General features: G+C 43.3%; 1 protein-coding gene across 2 annotated transcripts in view; it reads right to left on the bottom strand.

Annotated features, from left to right (window-relative positions):
* BZW2 (basic leucine zipper and W2 domains 2) overlaps positions 1-19,834 on the bottom strand; it is a 47,036-nt gene that overhangs the window by 6,601 nt on the left and 20,601 nt on the right. For both annotated transcript variants that reach the window (XM_080974953.1, XM_080974954.1), the window contains exons 3-10: positions 18,969-19,145; positions 17,376-17,479; positions 16,857-16,922; positions 10,784-10,919; positions 7,021-7,130; positions 5,341-5,511; positions 3,640-3,786; positions 3,000-3,138 (exon numbers count right to left, since the gene is read on the bottom strand). In XM_080974953.1, the coding sequence (XP_080831079.1) occupies positions 3,000-3,138; positions 3,640-3,786; positions 5,341-5,511; positions 7,021-7,130; positions 10,784-10,919; positions 16,857-16,922; positions 17,376-17,479; positions 18,969-19,145 (1,050 nt within the window). The remainder of the gene's footprint in view (positions 1-2,999; positions 3,139-3,639; positions 3,787-5,340; positions 5,512-7,020; positions 7,131-10,783; positions 10,920-16,856; positions 16,923-17,375; positions 17,480-18,968; positions 19,146-19,834) is intronic.

Genomic DNA, 19,834 nt, shown 5'->3' with positions numbered 1-19,834 from the left:
TATTGGGTAGGGATGAGGAACCCATGGCTCTGCAGCTGCTGTCAGACCCCCACTCCCATCAACCTCAGATGCTCAAAGGTTACAGGAGTTATGGTTCAACATCTGGTGAAAAAGTCCTTGAAACAGGAACAGAAGCTCTTCAATGTTGCAGGTGCTGAAGAACAGATTCAGCTTCAGTTAATAAGGACCATTTTACACACGTTTTCCTGACTTGGCTAGGAAGCCTCTCAGCTAATCTCACATGCCCACCGGGACATTGTAATTAACTGCAAGACAAATGTCAACAAGTATTCTGTGTTGGGTTCTGTTCAGATCACTTAGCACTTATTTTATGTACTGCTTGAAGTCCTAGTGACTGCAAAAACTTGCAGGCAGGTGCTAAAACTGACTTGGATCCCTCATCTGGTCGCTGCCGGGAACTGGAATCCATTTAGGTAGCTAGAGCTTTCTGAAGGAGACAATAGAACTTGTAGAAGGAAAAAACAGGGATCACATGGAAGTGGGAAAGAACTGTCTTCCTTATGCACAACCTGCTTAAGAGTCAAACGAGAATGAAGGGATCTTGAACAGGCCTTGAATAAGCACAGAAAAATAGACTGAACGAGTCACCAGTGCGAATTAAAAGGTCAACTGAATTTTCCTTTAATCTCGAGAAAGACAACTTGTAATTTATTCATGCCTTCAGTAGTTCCCAAAAAATATAATATTCTCTTGTCAGAGAGTTGCTCAATTAAGCAATCATGCAGGACAGGGTGCACTTAATCATACCCCTAGGTTGCTTTCTGAAGTACAAGGAACACCAGAGGGGGGGATTTATAGTTAGCTATTTATGATTAAAAATGATTAAGATGACATTTTAAATGCTGCCGCAATTTTAGCTGAGCAGTTGTGGGAAGTGTAGCTCCCCCGTTGCTGCCCCAAGTGATGTCAGTCTGAGCAAAGCCCATGAAGCAATTCGTGGCGACATTCCCGGTGGCTGGAACCAATTCCAACCACCCACTCCTTCGGCCCTAGGGGATTGTTATAGACACGAGGAGCAAAGGCCCGCACACCTGCCTTTAGGGGAATCTGCAAGGCAGCAGATAGCTCCTGTTTTACAAATCTGGGATTTAATCAATTTTTTAAAAATGAACTTAAAATTAATTCATATCATAGGGGCACTGGGTTAGTTGGCAAGATATCTCCAGTTAACTAAAACACATGGCAGTTGACCATGTGATGCATCTTTGGGATAGTTGTAGTTCTGCAGGAGTGGCCTCACGGATCAGGGTTTGGTGCTGACGATATGCATCAGCCTTTGCCAACTTGGTGACTTCCAGATGTTTTGGACTACCAGTCCCATCCAGCACAGTCATAATAGTAGCAGTTGTAGTCCAAAACGTCCAAGGGACATCAAGTTGCCAAAGGCTTGAGGGACATTCATTATGTTTACAATATGAGAACAGCTTGCTGGATCGGACCAATGGCCCATCTAGTCTATCTTCCTACTCTCATAATGGCCAACCAGATGCCTTTGTGAAGACCATAAGCAAGGTCCGAGCACAAGAGCGCTCTCCAGCAACTGGTATTCAGTAGCATTTGCAAGCTGCGACCACTGCTTTTCAAGTGGCCCGGTGTCTGTCCTCACTAGAGTCTTCATTCCCCCTCCATTTTGTCAAGGGCTTGAGTGTTGTCTTTTTTAGCTACATCAGTGAGTGAGAAGGCAGCTCAACAACTTCCAGCTGCCAGACCCAAATCCCTCGGTCTACTGTTGTCATTATGGCACTACAATCAATGCAAACAAGGAGCATTATGAAACTTCCTTGTTGAAGACTTTCCCACCTCCTTCCACTATTTATAGCAACAATGTCATACTATACTCTTAACACCTTGCAAAAGAAAGACAGATAGTCTCTATGACAACAAGCCACGGACCCATTCCCTTATATAAAAGGAAAATGGAGGAGGGGGGTGGGGATTTGACAGCTTAGCTAAAGAATTGGAAGTGCCTTCCTGGATCTTTCTGAACAAAGAGATAGAATGAGAGACGTGCTGTTAATTGAAATTTCCAAGGGAAGCTATTTAGAGTCTGTTAAGGTGTAGGATCTCTGTTTAGCTTTCAAGCGCTTTCAGTAGAGACACAATTCAAGAGATGCTCAGCCACCAGTTAAGAGTCGACAGCCCCAAGCTACCGATTAAAAACCCTCCCCAAAGCCTGCTTCTGGCCTTCTGCAGCCCTCAAGGCAACTCATGGGATGGCTCTCCTTATCTCCAGGAAGCCTATCATGTGAATGGAGCATGGATCATCGAAAGGAAATTGCTTCTCACATCCTGCACTGCTCCTTAAACTGAGCAATAAAGAGGGGGGGGAAGCTAACAAGGAAATGCAAAAGAAGGGGGCAAATTAGGGCGCACAAATCTCCTTTACTGGAAAGTGGGAATACGTGAAGTTGAAGAGGACACAGCAAGAAACAGCAGGCTCCTTCTGGATGTGGCAAGGCTGTGGGTCAGGCGAAGAGCAACCACCTTGCATGCAGAAGGTCCCATGTTTGATTCCTGACATCTCTGGCTAAGGCTGGGAGAGAACCCTCTCTGAAACCCTAGAGATGCGCTGCCGGTCCAGCCCAGTATAAGGCAGCTTCTTGTGTTCCTATGTAACAATTCCAGCGGACAAGTTCCAGGTTTAAATGCGCCTGTATTTCATTGCACTGCAAGCTAAAGCAGTATCACCAGACATCTCTTAAATGGGAAGTATTACAGCACAATAACACTGGAGCTGCAGCAATTCACAGGGCAGGAAGATGCAGGCCAGCCCGCAACTTAGCAGCACAATCCTGGCACATTCAGCTTTTATAGAACATAAAGAGAAAAACAGGCAGCGGACACATCCTTTCATGTGCCTCATGCTAAACCTATTGGAGTCCTGATGTTTTAACTCTGAACCCTCTTTAAACATTTTATGTAAATTGAATAATGGAAAAAGGAAGGAAGGGAGGAAGGAAAGAGGTATGGTCAAATACCTTTATAAAAGAGCACCACAATCTTCTGAAAGGCTTTCATAAAGTGGATGTTATCATAACAGTACTCCTGAACCTTCTGGAGAAGGATCAGCTCTGATTGGCCCTGGGTGCTGAATACAGCCAGTAAAGGTGCATATTGCTAAAACAACCAGAGAAGAAATTAAGTTATTCTTTCATAGGCTAATACAGAAGAGAGTGTTATGTTTCGCTGCAAAACAACCACCACCACCACTCCCCAGGATATTCTTTTAAGGGTGTGGGCATGCAGAGTATTGTCGCCTGCCACATCTGCAAAACACACCAGTGGGATATTCACTCTGGATAACCTGTCCGTTGCATGCCTGCAGTTATCCAGTAAACTGATTTACAATGAGCTGCTCTCAAAGGGCCTTGAGTGAATGAACCTGGGAGCTCTCCATGCTCCTCCTGTTTTGAACATGCCTGCAGGCTTTGAGAGGATGAGATCTATCCCTGCGACCAGCGCATAATGCTAGCCTTCCTTGCCAATGCAAAGCAAGCTTTCTATTGGATGCGCATCTCCTGTCTTTGACAGCCATGCACACACATGTGCTGGGACTGCTGCACAAAAAGGGATCCAACCCTCCGTTCTTACTGTACAAGCCAGCCGTCACTTGCACACCTTCAGATGTTTCAGTGCTTGCTCCGCAACCAGCTCTTCTTTCTTGTTCCATTCAACAGCGTTCATTATGCAGGTCCACAGGAGTCCAATCACAGCCGGTTCTGGCAGGTCGTTCCTCTTCATTTCTTCTTTTACATAAAGCACCATCTGCAGTGGAATATTTTATTTTATTTTTTTTAAAAAAGAAGAATAAACAAGCCATTCTCTTAAGTCACACCTCCTGTCTGCTGCAAAACTCCCTCCCAACGATTTTATTTGCAGGGCTGGATGAGTAATAAAAGAAAACATGTCTTATATTTAATATGAGTTGCTGATTTGGTTCAAATGCCAATGTTTAGAGAGAACACTCAGGCCAGGGATTCATTCAAGAGTATAAATTTTAAAGAGGGTTCACTGCATTTCACACCACGCTGCAAGTGAGCATTTGTACTAGGATACTGTCAACACACCATATGGGGAGTAAAAATAATTCTCCTGGCAGCCACTAGAGGACAGCCATCACACTGGAAAAATAACAACAAGCAGCACTTCTCCCAAAAAACTGTTCCATTTGGCAAGGTCGAGGCAGCTGCACTGCTTTCTGCTCAACCAGAGCAGTGCCAGCCTACAAGGTGGCCTATAATAAAATGTTGCTATTGTTCTTGTCATGAAATTCCACTGAATACTGTTCCAGAGCAGAACTCCCGCTGTTTAGTTAGCAGTGTAATAGACCAGAGGCAATTGTATTTCATCCAGCAGAGCTTTACTGCTGCAGAAGGCAAATGAGCATAATGGTCACAAAACCAATACATTCAGGATTGGTACTGTCCATAAGAAATTCAGTTGCAGCAGACTTTAAACGTAAACTTACAATAACTTATAATGAGACTAAACCAGGCATAGGCAAACTCCGAACCTCCAGATGTTTGGGATTATAATTCCCCTCATCCCTAGCTAACAGGACCAGTGGTCAGGGATGATGGGAATTGTAGTCCCAAACATCTGGAGGGCCGGAGTTTGCCTATGCCTGGACTAAACCTTAACACTAAGCATACTATGTGCAGAACACCACACCAGAAGGGAAGAGAGACAGAAAGAGAAAGTGTGAAACCCAGGCTCCTTCTGGCCTTACTTTTATAGTCAGCATGACCTTGACAGAAAGAGATAACAGAACCAGTTTAAACCAGCTGTACTCGGCTTCTCTCAAGGAATAACCCAAACGTCATGAACCTTCTGCTTGTTTTTTCACACAAAGAAGTTTCCAGTACCCTGCCTACACATCAGATCAATACTTTCTGCACTAAGAAATGTAAACTGACAATTCTCATGCCACAGTAAGCAATGATGCTCTCTTGGCAACGGCTCAGCATCAACAGCTGCTTCTATATGTGACAACACACCTTCCCCCAGAGTCAAGCAGCTAAAAGAAGCACCTAAAATGTTTCTAGACACTTCCAAAGCCTGCATTCTGAATTCACAAAGTGCTTCTCTCTCACACACACACAAGGTTTACCACAGTCTTTGCCAAACTAGTGACCTCCAAATTTTTGAATCACAACTCCCATCAGCCCCTATCTGATGCATGCACTTACAGAATATATTTTTAATAGGCACACCAGGTAGTTATCCCTTTCTTAATAACTCAGTGTTGCATCCTCTTTTGCAATCAGCGTTCTTTTAATCCCCCCCCTTGTTTGTTCTAGTTTGAAAAGCTTTCCCCACCTCTTTAATTGGGCATTCCTGAGAAAGGCGCTCCTGAAGCTCTTTCTGTAGTTCTTTCCGAGTCCCCAGCGACTGCTGGACCCGGAGGAAATCTGACAACTCCTTAAGGCCAGCATCAGTGAAATACTTGGCAAAATGTTCCACATTCTGCCGGTTGGCTGGAAACAGTTCCTGGAAGGAGGAGGAAATTCACTTACTTTTTGCAAAACCAAGAAAAATAGATGTAGATGTAAGGCAAGGATATTTATACAAAAGAGAAATGCAGAACCTCTTAGTAACTTGCAAAAAAGCAGAAGCAGTGCAAGGAGGCCATTTACTACAGTCATACCTCGGGTTACGAACACTGTGGGTTGCACGTTTTCAGGTTGCGGACCGCGCCGAACCTAGAAGTACCAGAACAGGTTACTTCCAGGTTTTGGTGCTTGTGCATGCGCAGAAGCACAAAATGATGTCACGCGCATGCACAGAAGCGCCGAATCGCGTCACGCGCATGTGCAGACGCAGACGCAGCACTTCAGGCTGCGAACACTGCGGGTTGTGAACGTGCCTCCTGCACAGATCACGTTAGCAACCCGAGATATGACTGTACCTAGTCAGCAAATGGATCTGTGCATGTAAGTGGCAAAGCATTCCTGGTAGCTCCTTGCAAGGCTCCAGAGATTGCACATTTCCTTAAAATCACCCAAAGGAATGAGATTGGTTTAAAAAGAAGAGCCTACACAATCGGGGGTGGCAGTGTGCAGTTCTGGCTAGGAGCCCTTTGGATGTGTTGTACTTCCCATCCTCATGATGAAAAGGCATTAAAAATGACACCATGGAGCATGGTTGCACAAAGGCAAGGTGGCATTTCCTGTGGTTCTCTCCATGCCTTCTCGCATCAGATAGCAGAATGTGCACCAAGCACGGATGCTTCCCATAGTTCTTTTCCTAATCACGGTCAAAAGGCAAGAACTGAATATAGGAAGGTGGGGGTTTCTTTGTTTTTCTTTTTAAAAGAGTAGTCTTTGCAAAGGCAGTTTACAATTTTGAGATATTCCCTTAGTATTAAGAAGTTGGCTATTGGAGTATTTGCCCTAAGGTCACATGACCTAGGCAGTTCCAAAGGCCTAGTTGTCATTACAGTGGCTTGCATTAGAGGCTCTGGAGAATAAAGCTGTTTTCAAGTCAGTCTTCAACCCTCTTGTCTGTTTGTAGCAGGGATGCCAACTTGGGCCCCAAGTTATGGGTGCTCAATGATACCCATGATGTAACATGATGTTGTGATGTCATGACGTGATGTTACATCAACGTGCTGCAGCAGTGCTTCTGAGGCCTGGCAGGGCCTCGGACATGATCTCTGAGGCCTTCTGTAGCCTTGGAGATCACGTACGAGGCCTCGCGAGACCTCTGACATGACTTCAGACTTGTACTTGGCCTTGGGGGCCCGACACGACTTTCGGTAGAAACCAGAAGTTGCATTGCGGAGCCCACATTGTGGATGCTGAGCACCCCCCCAAAAAAACTTTGTAGGTGTCCAGGACCCCCTATAGCTGGCACCTATGGTTTGTAGGGTCTGAATCATTACAGTACTGAAGTCATCAATTGTATTTCCTAAGGCAGGGTCCAACCTGAATACACAGTTGGAGATCTTACATCCATTTTGCAATGCCCCAGGCAAACATTAGGAAAGGAAATACTTACTAGCAACCTCTTGTCTAAGTTAGCTTTTCTTAAAGCGGAGGTAACTGAATTGGCATCCTTCTCGAGCATCCAGGCTTTAAACAATTTGACAGCGAAAGAGGCTGCAATACCTAGAAGAAAAGCGGGAGTACTCAAAAGTACATCTTGCTAATACAGTCATATTTAGAAGGATCTTGCAACAATAATTGAATCTGAAGCAATAACATTAATGATGGGACTGACACAGATTGCAGGCAGAAGTTATACCAATGAGAGGCTGCTTCACAGATTTATGGATCTCTATTACAGCTATCTGCTGTGTGTACCTACTAAAACCGTAATGTGGGGAATGTAGGCAACACAGGGACGGAAGGCAAGGCCAGCTGGGCCTCTGCTGTGTTTCCATGGAGATTTTGATGCCTCTCTTGCTGCCTATGTTTAGGAGTGTGGCTAAAACTTTTTAATCAGGTTTCTGAGCCCTCTTAGATATATCTGTCCATATTGTAATTCAAGAGATAGGTCTACATCTTACACCGTCTACAGCAGCAGTAGGGAACCTTTCCAGCTCAGAAGCCCCATTTCAAAGCGCTCCTTTACCCGGTGCTTTTGAGGACCTGACAGTCAGCTGATGGCTGGGACTTCAGAAGCCCTGTTCAAAGCAAAGGGAAAGAGAGCACTCTGAGAGGTGCTTCTGAAGGCATCTTGGAGGTTTAAAGAGTGGTGTAAGGAGGGAGAAGTGGTCTCCATTTTTTTAAAAGGAATTCTTGCCAGAGTTGCATTTCAGAGGAGGGAAACTGAGCAATAAAGATAAGAAAAGCTAGAAAGGAGGCGTAAAATGGGCTAATTAGGGCACATAAACCTCTTTTACTGGGAAGCAGTAGACAAAATCTAAAAGAGGATGGAAGACAGAAGTGCCTGGCATGCTCTGGTCCATGGGGTCACGAAGAGTCGGACATGATTAAACAACAACAACAAAAGAGGATGGGGCAAGAAACAGCAGGCTCCTTCCAGATGGGGAAAGAGTGTAGCTCAGGAGAAAGCATCTACTTTGCATGCAGAGGGACCTAGGTAGATACGACTGGGAGAGACCCATCTGAAACCCTAGAGAGCCATTGCCAGTCATTGTAGATAATACTGAGCTAAGTGGAACAAATGGTCTAACTCAGTTGAAAAGCTGGATGATTCAGGACAAATAGGGAGGCCTGTCAGGCCTAATTCAGCCTGCAGCCTAGGGGTTCCATACCTCTGTAGTTACACAGGCCTACATACACATGACAAGAATATAGGCGCACCTCTGTGGGGATGGAGTTCCACAGCTTGGGGGCTGTCATGGAGAATGGCCTCTCCCAGGCCACCACCCCTCAAACTTCTGAAAGTGGTGGAACTACCAAACGGGCACCCTCCATTGATCTTAGTGCGCAAGATGGTCTGAAGTGAAGGGTGTGGTCTTTAAGGTATTTGGAGCTTGAGTCATTTAGGGCTTTAAACACTAAGGTGAGCACCTTGAATTAGGCCAGGAAGTGAACAGACAAACCATGCAGGTGTTTTAAACTAGAGGTTATATGATATATAAATGCAACCCCAGCCAGCAATCTTGGCTGCTGCATTTTGGACCAAGGTTAGACTAAGTCAGGCTTTTATTGATCATTTATTTTTATTCTTTGCAGGGAGGTTATACGACATGAGCATACATCGTAAATTCACCCTGATTTGCTTGTGTGGTGTTTATATATGTTCCCATTAATCATTTATTCATCTCTCACTTATCTTTGCATTCCTCACTCACGTTCCTAAGCTCTTTTAGAAAAAGAAAAAGCCTGTTTCTTTTTCAAAAGTGTTTTCCCCTTTCTCTAGCGCAACAGAGCGCTTTAATTGCACAAACCTACATTTCTGGTCTTCGCTTGAATCTCTCCCACAGAATACAGACAGTCTGGAGGCAACCCTAAATATTTGGGTGGCCAAATGTCTCTTATTCCAGAACACAACGGGGAAAAGGAAAGAGAACGGCTTGTCTTATTTGGGCAAATGTCACTACAAGCAGTTGAGTTACCATGGATATCATCTGTTGAGAATGACTAAAATGAACTTCGCTATTATGCCGTACTTTGAGTCTTTTCTATATACAAAAGTGGCACGAAGCACAACAAAAAGCTATACCGAAAATGCAATGCTTTATTTTGGTTCTTTAAACTGGAAGTGGCTTTTCATTTAGCTGAATACCTCACACTGCAATCATGCCTGCACACGGTATTAAGTCTAAGGTCCTATGAGCACATGCAGAAATCAATTTCCAAGTCAACCTGCTTAGGAACAGGGTGCAAGACTAATGATACCAGAAGTTTTTAGTTGTAGCCCCATTCCCTCCCACATCCACAATGAAATTAATGCATTCAACCCCAGACACTGGGGAGCAGGAAGGAGATATAAACACCTCACAGCAGTCAGTGGAACATATGCAAACCAGTCTCTTCTGCACATGCCTGAGTGATTTTTAGTCTACTGTCAGCTTTGAAATCATAAACACACCAAGCAGAAACTTGTGTCCAAACAGTCATGCTAGGTTTCTATTTTGTGCACCAGGAAGCTTTGATTCAGATCAATCCTGTCTTCAAAGTGAATGGGGACAAATCAGTATGCCAGCAGGTTATTTGGGTAACTCAGTTGTGGCTCCAGTGAGAAAAGGACAGGCCGAAGATCAGAGCTTTCTAGCAATATCCAACTGATCCCTGCAGGATCATGGCCCTCTGCAGATACTATCTCATCAGGAGGTCTGAGTCATTAGTGTGGCTGCAGCTACCCTTTCAAACTCCCCCCCCATTACATATCAGAGGGGCACTTTGGCACATGGGCAGTAGAATTCCACCCTGCATCAATGCTGTTTTTCTGCTCAAAATCACCCCTTTAAAAGATGCTATTTGCCCCTAAAAGTCTTCAGGGAGAAGCATGAATTCTTATTGAACAATCAGCAAGCAGGGAACAGTTAAACCAGGCATGTCCAAAGCCCATTTTGGGGGCCTAATCCGGCCCGCCGGTTGGTTTAATCCGGTCCCTGTGGCAGTTTACTTCCTGGGGTAAAATCCTAAGAAAACCTCAACAACTTCAATCCTAAAAGAAGTTCAACAACTCCAACCCTTAAAAAAAGGCTCAGCAACCTCAATCCTAAAAAAAAAAATGTCAACAACTTTGGTTGGCCCTTTGGTTGGCCCCCACGGCCCTTCACTTCATCAAATCTGGCCCTCTTTGAAAAAAGTTTGGACACCACTGTGTTAAACCCTCTCTTCCCCTGTAGCCCTGATCTATGTTGCCCCTGTGTCCCCACCCACCTCTGTTTTTTAATAAGAAAGGTGTTAATGTGGCCAGTTCTAAGCATGCTATTAAAATACAGATACTGTAATATAGTTTGGGCCTTAGGCTAAGGCATTAAAGGCTGCTCCTCTGAAATATCCATTTCCTTACTTTTCCTCTACTGATGAGACATCTCTTTTTGCATGTAGAAAAGGTGCAAAAATGCCATTTGTTTGTTGTGAACAAGGTGAGAGTTTGGATACCGAAAAAAACATCCCATGAAGGCAATATTTACCGATCGTAAAAAAATTAGTACAATGAATATCAAAAACCATCTTAATTTCTAAATGCATGGCGGAATAAGCTGCTCATATCTTAAGGCATTTCAAAAATTAGGCCACAGAGGAAGAGTTTTTTGAGCGAGAGCATTCTATGGCCTCAGGTCCCGGGTGTTGGGAAACGATGAATCCAAGAGAAGGCAAGGAAAAAAGAAAATTACCTTCTTTGACAATGTTGTCAGTGAAAAGGCTTGTTAAAATGGTCGCAGGAAGTGTCCCGTTGGCTAGCAAGATTCCAGTGAGCATTGCCAGCTTTGTCTGCTCTGTTTCAGAAAAGGCTTTAAGGAACAACAGGAGCTGTAAAACAAGAGAGAGAGGGAGTTTTTGAAGCAATGAAACTATTATGCCACCCCACATCAACACACACCAGCATGGAGTGCCTTTTTCTGCACAGATCTATTGATGTGACTGGCAATCCTGTAACAATAATTTATCAAAACTTTGCCTAAGGTTCTGAAATGCTTACCGCTGGGTCAGAGCCAAGGGCCTAAAAACAGGCCTGATTTATGATTGATGTCAGTAAAAAGGAAACAGCCCTTTTGCTATCGGTATGTGCCTTTCTCTCAAGTACCCACAAGCAACCTCTGCATAGCTAGGAATTGGGGCTTCTATGAAGGGTTGCATTTTCATTGGAGAAATGTTGGAAGGTATGGGACGTCCCATTCCATAATGATAATTTTACTGTTTATACCCCACACATCTCACTGGGTTGCCTCAGCCACTCTGGGCAGCTTCCAACATATATAAAAGCATAATAAAACATTAAACATTTTTTTAAAAAACTTATCTATACTGTACAATGGTACCTTGGGCTACAGATGCTTCAGGTTACAGACTCTGCTAACCCAGAAATAGTACCTCGGGTTAAGAACTTTACCTCAGGATGAGAACAGAAATCACACACCAGCAGCGCGGCGGCAACAAGAGGCCCCATTAGCCAAAGTGGTACCTCAGGTTAAGAACAGTTTCAGGTTAAGAACGGACCTCTGGAACGAATTAAGTTCTTAACCCAAGGTACCACTGTACAGGATTGCCTTTAGGCTGCTTGGGGGTCAGATAACTCCATACCTTCCAACATTTCTCTGATTAAAATAAGGGCATCCTAAGGAAAAGCGGGACATTCCGGGATCAAATCAGAAACTGGGATGGCTTCTCTAAATCAGGGATGTCCCTGGAACATAGAGACACCTTGAGGGTCTGCAAGTTTGAATTTGCAAGTTCAGCTCCCTTTAAATGGTGTTAGTTGTAATTTGTGGTATTATTATTATTATTATTATTATTATTATTATTAATTGAATTTATATCACCCTATACCTGGAGGTCTCAGAGCAGTTCACAGCTTTATGCTTTACAGCTGCTGTTTTATGGGTTTGTTCATTGACATTCATGATTCTGTGATTGCACTTTTAGTTTACGTAACCCACTTTGGAACCTGAGGGTGAATAGCTCGTAAGAGATACCAGAAATAAATAAATAAACAAACAAAATCTAACCCTGAATAGCTTGGACTGAAAGGAAAATCACTAACGAGCTGCTTTCCCTCCCCCCCCCCTCTTTTTTGCCAATTGCCTGGAAACCTGAATGTTCAGTTTAAAAAGAAAAATTGAAAGCAAACATCTCGAGTGTCAGCATAGTCTTTGAACAAAACAGGTTTGAAAATAAGATGATTGTGGACAAGAAAAAAAACAAGCTTCTCTGTGAATAAGGGCTTGAAATACACAGTATTGATGGGCGCCATTTAGCCTAGGAAAGGGAATGTTGTGAGAAGCACAAAGGGAAAAAGAAAAGGGCCTGGAACCCCTCAGCGATGAACCAAATATTAGCATCTTTGAGTGTATGGAAAGCACCCAGAGCGAGAAACCCCTCCTCCATACAGAATGAGATGCAGGTAACTTTTAAAAGGTTCCCAGCAAATATGAAGGTGCTTTTCCTCCTCTAGCAGACAATCTTTTTATAGATCAGGAATGGGGAACCTGCAGCCCTCCAGATGTTGTTGAATTTCAACTTCCATCATCACCAGCCAGTGCAGCCAGTGATGATGGCCATGGGTCTCCTGCCTCATCAGTGGATCCAGGCACATCTGGGGACGGGCTGTTTCATCAAGAGGGCTCTGCTGCACAGTCTCTTTCTTCCCCCTTCCTCCCATTCTGAAACCTCATCCTCCAGTGCTTCCCATACTTGGTCAGAATCCAAGTGGCTCAGAGGGAATCAACACAATGAACGAAAATGATTTGGAACGGCACTGCAAAGTGCATGTGGCAGATTTATCAAACTGTTGAATGTGCCTTTCCATAATTGCTTACGGGTTGCAAAAAATAAATAAAAATAATGCAGAAGCTGGGAAAACACTGACACACTTGACAAAGAGGCGAGGTAGCATGCCATTCTGCTTGCCACAAAGATGAGCAGCACGGCAGAAACAAGGCCTGTGTTTCTGGCTTCAGACCACCCTGGAGCACATTTGTAATTTCATGGGATATCATTTTCCTTTGTTCAAAAGGTGTTATTTGTCCGTTACTCAACTGTTAAGCATTGCCTGAATTAGCTTATGGGGAAAATTTCCAATTCTAATTAACCCACTTAGAAACCATCAATGTTCAGCTTCAAGTTGTTATTACCGCCAGCAACTTGAGGCACTGATTGCATTCAGAACTCTTCCCTGCCTATCACTATTACACTTTTGGTTTCCGGCGCTGTAGGGGAGGTCAGAGAACACTGGAGAGTTTCAGAATAACACTGACCTGCCACCCACAGGACTCCAATTTGTGAGGCGGTAGAAAATCACTGGTATAACTACGTGTACTACATGAAGGGAGTATGGTTTTAAGGGGAAATCAGCATGCCTGATGTGCCCCAGTGCGGCACATAAACTCCTCCTTTTTTGCAGCAGGAGTATTGAGTAGCTGATTAATCAAAGCACTCTTTCTATTGCTAGGATCTCACAGTGTATGATCTGAAGGTTAATGAGGCCACCACCTTGCTAGAGCTAAAGCACGTCTGGGCCTAGCCATCAACGGTGTCTCCAAAAATTTTACACATCACTTGGGAAGACTACACATCACTAATGTCAGTGTACTGGAGGAAGCAACGATCACCAATGTCATTGTCAAAGCAATGATTCTTCAACATGAACTTTGTTGGACCAGTCATGTTGTGCAGATGCCTGATTATCGTCTTCCAAAGTAACTACTCTATTCTGAACTTAAGAATAGAAAGCGTAATGTTTGTGGTCAACAAAAGAGGCTTAAAGACTCTCTCAAGGCAAATCTAAAAAAAAGGAAGTATAAACACCAACAATTGGGAAACACTGGCCTGCGAGCGCTCCAATTGGAGAACAGTCTTTACCAAAGGTGTTGTGGACTTTGAAGAAGCATGAACTCAGGGCCATAAGGAGAAACCAGCTAAGAGGAAGGCATGTTTGGCAAACCCTCACCGTGATCAACTCCCGTCCAGAAACCTATGTCTCCACTGTGGAAAGACGTGTGGATCCAGAATTGGACTCCACAGTCACTTACAGACTCACTGTTAAAACCATGTTTATGGACGATAATCTTACTCAGCTATGAGGGATCGCCAAAGAAGAAGAAGAAGAGTCAGTGCCTAGATGGGATGCAGCCTTGGAACCACATGTACACCACCTTAAGTTCCATGAAAGAAGAATGAACTAGAATGCCTGAGTGGAAGCTGATTTGTCTTTTGGAGAAAGGCTGTGGCTGTAGCGTAGGGGTAGGGCATGTGTTTTCCATGTAAAAGGTCTAAGGTTCAATCCTCAACATCTCCAGGCACAACTGGGAGTATCTTCTTGCTTCAGATCCTGAAGAGCCGGTCACTGTAGAGAATACCAGAAAAGATGGACCAACGTAATTTCCTATGTTACTGCAATTTCTTTGCCTAGAATAGATTTAGTGGGTGCATGGAGGAAAGAGGGAGACAGTTCCTCTGAGTAAGAAGAAATCCTTGCACTGATGGAACAATCAATGAACTCTACACACTGCCTACAGTGACTGGCAGTGGCTCTCCAGGGTTTCAGGAAGAAGATGGAAATGCCAGTGATTGAACCTTTTGCACACAAAGGATGTGCTCCCCTAGGAAGCTACAGCCCTCTGAAACAAACTGAAAGAAGCCAAACACCCTCTAAAGGCGTTACATGTACGCCTTCCAGAGCATGGCTTAACTAATTTATTATGTTGTGAGCTTCCAGAGGCAATAACCTACTTTACGGAATGTAAATGGAGAGATGTGGAAGTCATACCATGGAGTGAGCTACAGTGAAATAACAGGAGGAGGAGTAAGACATAAACACATGATCAAAAGGAACACTGTAATCCAGATCATTTAATTAATGTTGGTCAAACTGAACACACATACGTATATGTTATTGAGATAGCCCATATTTCCTTTCCTTCCGTGGATCACATTATGGCATGATCTTGGTTGCCTAGGGCTGGATCTATACATACTCTTTAAACGTTCTTAGAATGATATTTTTGTTATCATCTAAAATGTAATGGCACCTGGTTTCTCCTTCACTTCCTTTTCTACATGGTCCACCCATTATGTTCCATCAGCCATAAGGGTTTTTAATGCAAAATCTGTCTCCCAACTTCTCTATGCTTCAAACGTCTGGTACAACAGCTTATTTCCTAAGTTAGATGGATCCCAGGCAAAGTTTCTCCGGTCCTTACTACAGGTCCCAAATTGTGTCCCAAATCCAATCTTATTTCTGGAAACAGGTGAATGCCCACTTTCCACCAAAGCTTGGTGGGCTGCCTTGAAATACTGGCTTAAGATCTCAGTATTTGGCCTGCGGAAGGGATAACTTGTACATCTAACCAACGAGGAGTTTATCAGCGCATGGCTGAAAACTATGGCCAGAAAAGCCACCTCAACTGGACTGTTACTATCCTTTTGTATCAACTGGGCTATGATACCGCCCTTGTATCCCTGAGGCAAAGACTTTGGGACATCTCAAATAGCAACCTGTGATCCAGATCCAATGTAATCTGTGGCCCGATTGCAGCTGGAATCCAATACGGGCACGACTTTCAGTTAGCCTCATATCTTAGGAATTTGTCCGTACCCACCTATCGGCATTTATTTACCTAAGCTAGATTAAATGTATTTCCATCGTAAGTGCTAAATGGTAGACTGAGAGGCATCCCCTACCAGAATAGGTTTTGTTTATGTTCTCAGGACGTCGACTGCATGAACCATATCCTACTGCATTGTGGGCAGTATGAGCAAGCAAGGGATCATCTGATCAAACCCTTACTAGCAAATTTGCCATGAAAATCCGACGCCTCCCATATTAAATACCTTCTGGAGGATAGGTCAAATGATATTACACTGACCATGGCAAGAAACAAAGACCATCGTGCTCTAGGCATAGCAAAATGACTACCTCGGACACTTTCACCTGTTGTTTGGTTGTTTTAACGGTATCTTATTCTGAAACTGTTTTGTGGGTCTATGGACCGCAATAAAGATATTTGATTTCTACATGGTCCACCCACTTATTTGACGGGGAGAGCTTTGCAGCACCCTCTGGTGTCACATTTAAAAGAACATCATATGGCTATATGATTATCATAACCCCTTTCAAACTCATTTTTAGCATTAAAAACCATGAGTGTGGTATGCAGTGGGCACCATATGTGCACACCCTTTAATGCAGAACCTTACTTATTACTGCAGTACACAAAGCCTCAAATAAGCTCCCAGCCTGATATGTTAAAATAAACAGAGCACAGTTTGTCACAACTGTGCTAAAACACCATTAACAATCAAGAGTCCCCAGAGGATGGAGGTGGAAAGGAAAAATAGCTGCTTGAACGAGCATAAAGTGCTTTCTGTGCCTGAGAGTGTATGAGTCAGTATTACTCATCACAATATTAACAGTAAAGTTAAGGTTAGGAAAGGAGAGCTGCATAAGTTAAATAGAAAATACCTTAAATATACAATTCTCATCCTATCGTGTACAAGTTCAAGGGCCCGCACCACGTAATTCTGCATGAGTGCTGCTTAGAGATTTCCTCAACACATACACAACCCCAAAACACACACAGGCTTTCCATCTTGTCTTACCTAGAAAAAGTGTGTAAATACAAGCCCTACCATTAAATATGAAGTCACCACCTCACAACTTAGCATCTAGTGATGCCAAAAAACAGCTACTGACTCTGAACATAATACAGGAAGACTTTAACCACCACCACGCCAAGTTGGCAATATTACCTTTTTAATTTCATCTTCAAATGCCTTTTCCAAATATTTATATCTCCTGATGAGTTTGTTGAAGACCTAAAATACAAAGATAAGCAGCCATCTTTAACATGAGAAGTAGAACCTAACTGTTCCTACAGCGTTCATAATTAATCTGTGTTAAAAAAAGGAAAATAACATATAAAAATGCACTTCCTATATTTAGCAAGACAAGAAAGCGTTGTTGAAAGTATGGTACAGGATACTTCCCAATCACGCATAACTTTACTCCAGAACAACAAAATGCTTTTAGGTAAATACTTTCATAATTATGCAATCCTACTGCCTCAAGCAATTTGCTACTCCAATAAAAACCATAATCTGTAGAGATGTTCAATTTTGGCAAAATGCACCAGTGGCAAATACTGCCAGAAGCAACTAATGCTGCAGCCATTTGATATTATGGGTCTGGAAGGGAACAATAGAAACAGCTGGTGTATTATAGTACAAAGTCAACATGAGAGCTTCATCATCAAATCCAATTGGTCAAACCTGAGCATAATGTCGGAGGGCATCATGGTCTTCTTCTGCAGAAAACACACAGTGATTGGTCATCTTGGTCTTGTCATTGTCATCGATTCTTGTCCCTCCGGGAGCTGAAGAGATAGAAGCAATGTAAACTTATATCTTGGCAGTTAGAAATAAAGAGCCAGCTTTCATTCTTCATAATGTACATGCTGCACACATGGAGGCACCTAAAAAGTGAAATAAGAGTCAGCATAAAAATTTCTCAATCCTCCAGCGATGGGAATGGCTTGAACATCACATACCGTGAGGTGTCAATCTTGCTGCCTGACCCTCTCTGCCCCACCCATTGACAATGGCACTGTACAACAATATAGATGGGGAACCTTTTTGGCTCTCAGGAGCCAAATTTGACTGGTGAGCTGAGCCACCCACCTGTCCAGCGTCTGAAAGCACAAATGATGTCAAAGTTAGGAGTCCTAACTTTGGGACTTCAAAGTGCAGCCAAACTGAAGGGGGTGGTATTAAAGCCTGCTCAGTTTGACAATATTCAGTGCAAGCTCCTTCCTGATTCAGAAAGGCATTTGCATTGAAACCACTGCTAAAGCAAAGGGGGAAAGGATAATTTTGGCAGCGGTTTGGGTTTGGGTGTGCTAGAGAGTTCCCTGGAGTGAGCTCTCTTGAGCACCTGAACCTAGCAGGATTGGCCTCCCTTTCTATCGACAGATGTGAGGGGAAGTCAATTCTGCTTTGTGCAATGCTTCAGTGCACCTAAGTTTTCTGCAAGCAAATCAGGATGAATGCTCAATAAACAGGTCCTCTGGAGGAGTCCAGTGTAGACTTTACAATCCCATATATTGATCAACTTTCTCTAGTCATTAGGCTCCAACCTGTTGCCATTTTGTTTCAGGTAAAAGAGAACAGCATTGCTATTCTAGATACGCTCTACAACAACTTTAACAACACTATTTCAAGCCAGTGTGGTGTAGTGGTTAAAAGCGGTAGACTCGTAATCTGGGGAACTGGGTTCGCATCTCCGCTCCTCCACCTGCAGCTTGGGCTAGTCACACTTCTCTGAAGTCTCTCAGCCCCACTCACCTCATAAAGTGTTTGTTGTGGGGGAGGAAGGGAAAGGAGATTGTTAGCCATTTTGAGACTCCTTCGGGTAGTGATAAAGCAGGATATCAAATCCAAACTCTTCTTCTTCTTCATTTTTAGGGTTGCATCCAATGCTAGTTATACTGAGAGTAGACCCATTGTACTGAATGGACTCCATGTAGCCATGTTCATTAATTTCAATGGGTGTACTCTGAATAAAACTAAGTTGAAGACCACCCTTTGAAAAGAATGCACATGGCTAACTTTGGTCCATTAATTTCAGTGGGTCTACTTGAGTTGAACTTAGTTGGGCACAGCCCACAAAGTTTTCCAAATTGTACCAAAAAGGTAAGAGAAACATGAAAACAAAACACAGATAACTGAAAATGAGGAAGAGGAGGATCCAGACCAAGGGGAGAGCCACAGTTGTTGAACATTAGCTGCCAGACAGATAAAACCAAGAGGGCATGTTTCCAGGATCAGCTTTGAAAGCGTTGAAAGTTTTCAGTGTGACATACATACCTAGCATGCTGCCAGCTATCAAGATGTCAAACAGAGTGTCGGCATAGCGGCGATAATCTAGCCTTGAGCCTGTAGCATCCAGAAACTTGGCTACAGCTTCCAGGTCATCACCAGCTTCATTGAGACCTTGGACAATTGTATCCCGGAAGACGGTCGGTTCAAATTTCTCTTTTTCATCTAAAACAGATAGCCAGCGCCGAATCATTTTATGGAAGCTGAATGCCAGTTTCCATTTCTCAGTCATATTCAAACATTCTGTTCTACAGGTGCTCAAACAACCTTTGCTGAATTGTTCTCTTCCCACTTTGCATATGCATCGTAACATGCTACTCACTAGGTTGCAGAATTTATACAATATAAAGCTGCACATGAAGTATTTTATTTTCTTGTTGATTTTTCTTCTTCCCAATCACCTTTTCTTGATTGCATTTAAGGTCATCCTCTCAAGAGGAAATTGAGCAATGGGGCATGTATTGCAAACTGAGCAATGGGGCAATATATTACAAACTGAGCAATGGGGCACGTATTGCAAACTGAGCAATGGGGCAATCTATTGCAATGAATGAGCTTGGCATGTTACAGTGTTGGTCCCAGAGAGCAACATACAAAATAGTTAAGCTGGTTATATTTCACTGGATTGGCCTGTTGTGGTAGAAGGGTATATCAGAATCATGTTTCTTCTGTGTAATGGGAGAGTCCTTCATATATAAATAAAGTTATACATCACAATGGTTTGGTTATTGTTATGTACACAAACCACAAGCTGGTTTTCTCCACTGATAAGGTCTATGAAGATGAGATCAGAAGGACTTCCATTTTCAACTAACCATGGCTTGCTGTTATCTCAAAATCTGGAACTGTGGCTA

The sequence above is a fragment of the Podarcis pityusensis genome, assembly GCF_964106645.2.
Source record: "Podarcis pityusensis genome assembly, chromosome: 12".
Taxonomy (NCBI): Eukaryota; Metazoa; Chordata; class Lepidosauria; order Squamata; family Lacertidae; genus Podarcis; species Podarcis pityusensis.
Note: the sequence above shows the minus strand (reverse complement) of the source record. Positions and strands in the feature narration are given on the sequence as shown.